Source organism: Buceros rhinoceros, unplaced genomic scaffold (assembly GCF_000710305.1).
Source record: "Buceros rhinoceros silvestris isolate BGI_N320 unplaced genomic scaffold, ASM71030v1 scaffold12532, whole genome shotgun sequence".
NCBI lineage: Eukaryota > Metazoa > Chordata > Aves > Bucerotiformes > Bucerotidae > Buceros > Buceros rhinoceros.
Genome location: NW_010400756.1, coordinates 18,891 through 27,497, shown reverse-complemented (window position 1 = coordinate 27,497; position 8,607 = coordinate 18,891). Strand labels below are relative to the sequence as shown.

Below are 8,607 nucleotides of genomic sequence, written 5' to 3'. Positions count from 1 at the left end.
GTCCGTGGGATCTCTGCAGAGCCGTAGGCTCCACCACCTCTCTGGGCAGCCTGGGCCAGGGCTCCCTCTCCCGCACAGCAAAGAAGTTTCTCCTCCTGGTCAGGGGGAACTTCCCGGGTTCCAGTTGGTGCCTGTTGCCCCTTGTCCTGTCGCTGGGCACCACTGGGCAGAGTCTGGCCCCTCCTCCTGACCCCCCTTTAGCTCTTGGTCACCTTGATGAGGGCCCCTCTCAGGCTGCTCTTCTCCAGCTGAACAGCCCCAGGGCTCTCAGCCTTTCCTGGGCACAGAGATGCTCCAGCCCCTCGTCATCCTCGCAGCCTCCCCTGGACTCTCTGCAGTAGCTCCTTGTCTCTCCTGAACTAGACACAGGAGTCCAGATGTGGCCTCACTGGGGCAGAGCAGAGCGGGAGGAGAACCCCTCTTGACCTGCTGGCCACACTCTCCTTCCTGCACCCCGGGAGACCGTTGGCCTTCTTGGCCAATGCATCATTTAGATGTAACTATTCCTGTAAAAGTCGGTGGGATCCAAGAGCTGCCAGAGACCACGGCTGACATTTCACGCGGAGATGTGAAGGCACGTGCCGTCTGTTAACATTCCCTCCCAGGTGACCAAGATCCACTGCAAAGAAGCACCAGCTCTTGCAGACACACAAGCCGCCCCTGTGGTGCGGTGAAGCACCCAGAGGTCCCCGTTAGCATCTGGGAAGCCCAGGAGCGCCTTTGTTCTGCTCTGCTGCCCGTCTGCTGGCACAGGGAGTGTCCATCGGCTATGCATCGACCCAAGCGATGCGGCAACACTCTGAAACGCACAAATGGCAGCTGGAATGGAGGCAGCAAGGGATGAAAAGCAAGAGAGGGGAGATGGAGTGGCTCCAGGCACAGAGATGCCTGTCAGGAGGAGAAGAGGAGCCCTTTTGATCTTCCAGTCGCTGGATGGAAATGGAGCCATCGCGGTCAGCGATGATGTGAAGATGCTCATTGAGTGCTTCTGGCTTTTAACGGGAACCGCTTAGATGATAAATCAATATTTAATCATGAGGGAATTTTTCTGCCTCGCGGAGGAAGGATGAGAGGTTATTAAGGGGTATTTATCAAAAATAAACATGTTGAGACTCAAGCACTCCAGATAGTTGGTACCTGAGGCTTGGAAAACTAAGAGCAAGTTCTCGTAACAGCCCCCAGTGACTTATGAAAGAGGACACACAGACCAAAATGCCGGAGTCACAAAACCGCTCAGCTGTGGATCAGCAACAGGTGCTGCTCGCACTTCCCACAAACATCCAGGAGCAGAGAGTGACATGATGTCAAGGTGTCAAAACCCCTGAAGAGGGGAACGGGGTAGACCGACACAAACTGCCTGGTGGGAAGAAGGAGGAGAGGAAGCAGCAACCAAGGGAGAAGAGAAGGAGCAGCAGAGGTGTGATGAGGGAGGGCAGGAAGGAGCCAAGGAGGAGCTCAGAGATGGGAGCATCTGCGAGCAACCGTCACGGAGGGGATTGTGAGTCTGTCACTACCACGATTAAAGCACCATCCGATTAACGCCTCTCCCCAGACTGGGAGGAGGAGCAACTACACACGCCCAAGATTAACCACCACCACGAGTGACCGGCATTTCCAGCTGTGTCCCCTCTGCTGCAAACGTGGTAGGACCACAGACCCTTGGTGAAGCTGTGGGCTTCACCCCAGCTGCGCATTGTTCTCCAGGAAAGCTGGACTCCAGGGCCCATACGAGCGGACGCAAGCGGCAGGCTGGCACACCCCTGGGTGCTGGGTGTTTCCACCCCAGCCCTTACAGTCACTTTGATTGATTCGCTCCCCTTGGGAAACAGCCGATCAGAGAGACCAACTTACACCAGCCAGCGCACATAACTCCACAGACCATCACCCCCAGCAGAACAGAACGTGCCGGGAGCCACAGCTGCACCTTCTCCAGCGGCTCCCAGTCAGAGCTCGGTTACAAGAAAGGGAGAGTCCTGGCTGAAGAATGCCTTGGGCACGTATCCCTGCCAGGCCCCGGCGGTGATGCCAGCGCTTTACCCATCTGCTAAAAGCTGCTGCGGCTCACTAGGCCGTCCAGGGAAATGAAGCACGGGAGGGACGCGCTCTTTGAGACAGGCTTTTAGAGCAGTGAAGTAGCAGCACGCTCTGCAGAAACACTTGCATCAAACCTAGACTTTAGTCAAACAAAAAACCCCCAACCTGCATCACTGCAAACACACCTTTCAGCAGAAACGTGCCTCAGTTGTGTGCTGGAAGCACGTCTCAGGGTGAGGCCGGTCTGCGCAGCCGCTTGCCCTGCGACTCGCTCTGCCCGGCAGATGGGAAGGCAGCAGCTGCAGAGCCAGTTCAGTCAGCGCTGGGCTCTGTCCTCAGCTGCACCCGTGTTTGCTGTTAACACGTGTCCCCCAGCCACCCTCTGCAGCCCCTGCCCCGTTACAGGCTCCCAAGTCCCCCAAAACCACTTGCTGGCTTTGAGGTGCATCTCCCCTTGCAAATCCAGCAGGTTTAACTCCCCGCTGCCCTGTGGCTCGCGCAGCCGGTTCTGCCTGGGTAAAGTGGTGGCAAGACTTAGTGCCCTGCCGCTTCACACGGCCTTTGTACCACTTCTTCACGGAACGTGCACAGCACTGATGCCTCACCACCTCAACTGCCAAGCAGCAGAAGACTGGCCCTGTTTTTACTGGCTGTTCCTCAAGGATCTGCACCTCACACCACACCTCACCCAGCTTTCCACAGGGCACTGTGCAGCCAAAAGCACAGCCTCATCTTAGCCACCACATCTCTCATGTTTGAAGTATTCTCCTTCTCCCTCTACCCCAGTAACTGACAGCCTGCAGCAGACACCGTCGATGACAAAGGGCTTCCGCAGGGGATGGACTCGCCTGGTGGGGGAAGAGTGGCGTTCGGTACCTACCAGCACGTGTAAACTTTCTTGGCTGTGTCGTGGTTATTGCGGATGTGTCTGCGCAGGCTGTTGGAGGCGTTGAACGAGCGGTCGCACTGTCGGCAGGGGTATCTCTTCATGGGCTGGCGGAGGGACAGAGAGAGCTCTTAGTAACAGGGAGCTGGAAGGTGCTGACTGCCAGACTCCAACCCACCCACGCTCTTAAAAAACCCCTCTTCCACTCAAAGACCACCGAGACTTTGGGGTCCCACCTGGGCTCAGCCCAGCGGCTGGCTGATACCAGCACTGGTCTCACAAACCCAGGACTAGTTCAAGCACACGCTTGATTTCACAGGAATTGTGTCTGCTGCTTCTTCCGCGGGCTGCTTCCACCATGGGCCCCTCTGCAGAATTAGTCCAGTGGGAGGTCCCTCTGCCCCAGACGGCAGCGGGACCCCCGCATGGAGTCACGTCCACTCACCCTTCGCCCTCCTCACAATTCAGTGCGATAAAGGGAAAAGATGCTAAAGGGCCTCACATAGTCCTGCTTGTTATCCACACGTGATATCCGTGTGCCCCTACACCACTCTGCCCCATAACCAGCCTCCTCCTCCTCCTGCAGCCCCTCGTGTCACCTGCACGCGCTCCACTTCCAGTCTTCTCACACTTGCTCTATGAATACGTACACGTATCGAACTTGAATATCTGGCAAACTTCCTCCTCCCTTAGAATTCAAACGGGAACATCCAGCTCTCTCAACCCACCCTCGTCCTTTCCCAGCAGCCGGAGAAGCTACGACTGTCTGTCCCCTTCCCCAGCCGAGCCGAAGAGGAAGCCTGACGTTAGGAGCAGCAGGAGGCGGAACAGTAGAGGACGAGGTTGTGGAGTACACAGTGGAGGACAGAAAGGGGGCTCACCACAGGCTACACCGGGTTTTGTGCTCTGGCCCTGAGCTTACTGCTCAGCGAGCTGGAAAACAGACTCTCCATTCCTTTTTGCCCCCAATACTAATGGCTATCGCGCTCTTTTGCTAAAAGTACCTTGTTACCTAGTGGAAGTGTTTCCTGTGAGTCCTTACCCTCCCGTGGTTTCTCTTCATATGGGACACGTAGGTTTCCCGATCGGGAATCCACTGTGAGCACTCCCTGCAAGTCCAACCTGTCCTTCTCAGCCGGGACTTGGATTCAGGATTGTGTCCTTCCACCCTCAGGTCCTTCCTCAGCAGAGGGGAGTGGGAAGTCCCGTTGGCTACCAACAGCTCCTTTGGTGGGGTATGAACCTGGTTCCTTGACGCCTTCTCCGACTTCTGTCGGAAGTTGGAGAACTCCTCGGGATTTTGGGGGACTCCGTGAACACCCTGGATAACGGAATCACACAGAGCATTTCAGAGCAGTTCCTATTACACACCGTTATTTATAAATATAACAACATTTATTATTGGAATAACTATCGCCTGTTCTTTAAATAAATACTTTACACCAGCCCAAACAATATGTTCACGTCCTGCTCCTGCATATCTTCCCCCTGCTCCTCGGAGCTGGCTGCGGTACTTTCCCCAGCAGGAGATTTTCCCAGGAAACGTGACACTTCTGTTTACGTCTCCTGCCTGACACAAGCAGCTCCTTGGCGCTGCCTGTTCAGCATTTGGGACGGGCTCTGAGAACTCTGGTTAAGCAGGGACGACGTCATGGAAGAGAAATGTTAATTGCCATTATTTCTAGAGCCTCGGCTCTGAAACTACGGATCTTTGGTGAGCTCTGAACACAACGTTCGCTGTTATCTTGGGGATTCCAGCGCTGCCTCATCCCTGCGGGGTGGACGGGGAGAGACAAGCTCGCTGTTCCTCCTACCCGGCTGTCCTCACACCACTGTCCCCCGCCATTCACATCTGCAGCGTTCAAGACTCTGCTCCTGACAAATCACAGCGAGCACAGAGTCAGAAACCAGCCACATGAGCTCCAGGCTCTGGGTGGTTCCACAGGCCAAAACCCAGCATCCCCCAGAAAGTTATTTTAATTTTAACAAAGAAAATTGAACAGACGAAAAAGAATCCAGAAACGAAGAGCTGTGGGAAAGCAGAAGCGAGTAATATAGCAACATTCCAAAGAAACCTCAAGAAACTCCCCCAGGAACAACAACAGTTCATCCACACAAAAGGGTAATTTAGAGGTTTAATTGTGCACCGTAATTAAGAATGGGTGACGTTTCAACACACGAGGGCCCCAGGCCTCTGGAAGCCTTTCTGTGGGTTAGACACCAACCAAACTGCAAGAGGGAAGGTCTCTGGCAGCCTGCAGGCTTTGCACCTGATCCAGCCGGCGTCCGCAGGAGCGGTGACAGCTGCCCCTCTGCCCCACCAGCTCTTTGGGGGTCACCTTTGTCCCCACCGAGAAAGCTCAGGGGTGTTTTCTGAGCAAGGAGTACATTAGTTACTCCATTTCTCCTGAGCACGAGCACCAGGACGAGAGAAATCAGCCTCCGGTTGCCCCAGGGGAGGTTGAGGTTGTCCCTGAGGAGCCATTTCTGTCCCGTTGGGGTTGTGCAGGCGTGTCCCAGGCTGCCCAGGGCAGTGGTGGAGTCCCCATCCCTGGAGGGGTTTCCCAGCCGTGTGGAGGTAGTGCTGCGGGACAGGGGTCAGTGGGGACCTGGCAGTGCTGGGGAACGGAGGGACTTGAGGAGCTGAAAGGGCTTTTCCCACCAAATGATTCTGCGACGAGAAGGCACCAGGTTTCTCTGGTTTGCACATAGGCTCCCAGGAGACAGCAGCTCCTACACGCTCGTACTGCACAAGGCAGCAGGAGAGGAGGCGGGCTGGTGCGATTACTGCCCTGCCCAGCCAGAAAGCTCTCTCCTCTCAAAGGCCTGTGGATGGCCAGACGCAGCCTCCAGGTGGACAGACAGGAGTTCTGTGCTGGCAGCGTCAGGGTGCTGGCGCACACACTGCTGCGGGCGGGATCTGCAAATGAGCCACAACCTGTCCCTCAGCTCAAGCTCGTCATTGGCGCTGGGGCTGAACGCCCTTTGAAGGGCCCAGCCTGCGTCTCAGCTCCTCTTTCCAGCGGTGACAGAGGAAGATCAGCAATCACCTACTTCACAGGAGGGCGTCGGGTCTTCACTCATCACTGCATTAAAGCTTCTCCGGATTTGCAATTAAAGGCATGGGGGAGAGAGCAGAGAAGGAGCTTTGGATGGGTTTTTTTCGCTTTTAGGAGTGAGCTAATGAATCTTCTCGCTTTTTAAGTATGAACAAAATCAAGTCACTGATTAAAAAAAAAGTGTTTTTTCTAATCAAAGGGAAACACGACTTTGCAAGCTCTTTCTCGAGTGCCACCCAGGAGTCTTCTGGGAGGCTTTCCACGGTACACAGGAACGCACTCGGACAGCCCAACAACCACCTTTTCACGTATCTAAGAGAGTGAAGACTACAGCGAGGCCCCTGCAGTGCTTCTCACAGCGCGAGCCATCACTACGGGAGGGCAGGTCCAAAGCTCTCTCCAGACCACCATTTCCCCCGAGTTTTGGGGTTGTCCACAACTACCCATTTCGGGCCTGCTGCTGGAGCAGCCTGAGAGGTGCCAGCACAGACACACGGAAGGTGCGGGGGGGTCCCACCTCCTGGAGGCCGGCACTGCCCCGGCAATTCCTCCCGCCCCTGTCACTCCCCCCACCATTTCCCCCGAGTTTTGGGGTTGTCCACAACTACCCATTTCGGGCCTGCTGCTGGAGCAGCCTGAGAGGTGCCAGCACAGACACACGGAATGTGCGGGGGGGTCCCACCTCCTGGAGGCCGGCACTGCCCCTGCAATTCCTCCCACCCCTGTCACTCCCCTCTCCAATCTGCTGCAAGCAGAGCAGCCAGGGCCACGGGACAGGAAGGGCCACTGCGGCCTCTCTCCGAGGCAGCTGCCAAGGGGCCAAAGCTCTCTAGGTGAGCAGCCAAAAGCTCCACCGATGCTCCCAGACTACACTGTAAACCACTGGAGTCTGTTTTTCCACTAATACTCTTCAAGAACCTTCCACTTCTTCAAGCGGTTGATGTAAACTTTGTGAACTCAAACAGCAGAACCTCCTGCAGCAAGTGGCGGGAGGCACCTACCTTGACGTGCTGCATCAGCTGCTGCTTCTGCATGTACACCAGCTGACACTGCGGGCACTTGAACACTCCCACTAACAGCTTGCTGGTGTTCTGCTGGAAGTGCTCTTGGAGCAGCTTCTTCTTGTTAAAGACCGTCTCGCAAGAGCATTTGTAGATCACCCTGGAACAGCGGAAACAAGTCAGGTCAGTCTCTTGGTGTTCGTTATCACAAGAAGAGAGGGGGAGAAGTTACCTCGGCAGCTTTGGAAAGGGCTGGGCTACTGGGGAGGGCTGTGCGTGTTGTCCACACACACCCACGGGACAACCAAACCACTGACTCGCTGGGAAGAGCGACATGACGCCTCAGGAGCTCTAAAAATAAGCTGACTGCTATGCATCTGCACGACTACCCACGCGCGCACGTGTGTGTATGGAGCACACTCCACAGCCGCTGGCTGGCTACACGAGGTGTCAATGACACCTTCCCATAGGTCCTCCCTTAAAGCGCACTTTTTCGGCACGAGTGCAAGCCTTGGAGGGCAAAGCTACGGAGTGGCAAACCCAGGAGGCTTCTCTGCAGGGATCTTGGAGGGCAACGCTCCAGGGCACAACTCTCCTCCTCCTTTGGAGAGCCAGATGGCGGCAGTTGCCCTGATGCCATCTACCAAGATGTGCCGCTGGGGGTCCCGCCAGACAAAGAGCCGACAACGAAGTTCCTCTTAGGGATGCTTGACCCTGCCCCAACCCCCCGCCTCGGCCCCAAGCGGAGCGCGCTGCGCCTGGAACGGACCCCTACCAGCAGGCAGAGCGGCAAATCTTTTCATGAGGACAGACACCAAAAATAGAAGAAAATTGGGAGGCAAAGGGGGAACGCTGGAGCTCCCCCGCGAAGGAGAACGGGAGGTGACCCCAGAACACCTACTGAGTATTCTTGTGAGGCTCTGCCGGGTGCTGGCTGGTCATGTGAGCAGTGGTGCTGTCGGCCGACTTGAAGGCCATTGGGCAAAAAGAACACTTGTGGAAGACTTCGCAGTGTTTCTCGTGGATGTGCACTTTCAGCATGGCGAGGGTCATGAAGACAACTCCACAGTGGATGCACCTGCAGGGGGTACAAAGAAACAGCCCGGTTACAGCCATGGTGTAGCTGCCGACGCAGACACGAAGTGGTATGGCTGGAGGCGAGCACCAGACTACGGTGGGTCCTCGCTCCACCTCCTCAGTAGCCCCGGGGAAGTGCAAAATAAAAAGAACAGACAGCTGGGAAATCTTCAGCAACCCTGTACTGTGCTCCTCATCCTTCAGCTAGCACTGGAAAATACCGACAGCAACGGCGAAGGTGCTGAAAACAGCCACGGAAACACCCAGGCACTGATTAGGGCTCACTGAAATCACGAGGACACGAGTCTGGCCTGGAAAGAGTTCTCTGGGAGCTGGGTGGATGCTCCGGGAGGAGAGACAGGAAGAAGCAGAGGTTGCACGTGGAGCCAAAGGGTTCTCAGCAGCTGAAAACACCCACCCTGGGCCAGGAGGAGAGCCAAGGTCACCCCACCGGCTGCTCCTCCCAGTGCCCGCCTGTAACAGGCTCTGCCTGAGGCTCCACCAAGACGGCAACAGCCGCTGCTATATTAATTGTTAAGGCTCCTCCTGA

General features: G+C 56.0%; 1 protein-coding gene across 1 annotated transcript in view; it reads right to left on the bottom strand.

Annotated features, from left to right (window-relative positions):
* ZNF592 (zinc finger protein 592) overlaps window positions 1-8,607 on the bottom strand; it is a 27,440-nt gene that overhangs the window by 2,747 nt on the left and 16,086 nt on the right. The window contains exons 6-9 of the mRNA XM_010132020.1: window positions 7,882-8,058; window positions 6,981-7,140; window positions 3,963-4,241; window positions 2,915-3,027 (exon numbers count right to left, since the gene is read on the bottom strand). Of these exons, the coding sequence (XP_010130322.1) occupies window positions 2,915-3,027; window positions 3,963-4,241; window positions 6,981-7,140; window positions 7,882-8,058 (729 nt within the window). The remainder of the gene's footprint in view (window positions 1-2,914; window positions 3,028-3,962; window positions 4,242-6,980; window positions 7,141-7,881; window positions 8,059-8,607) is intronic.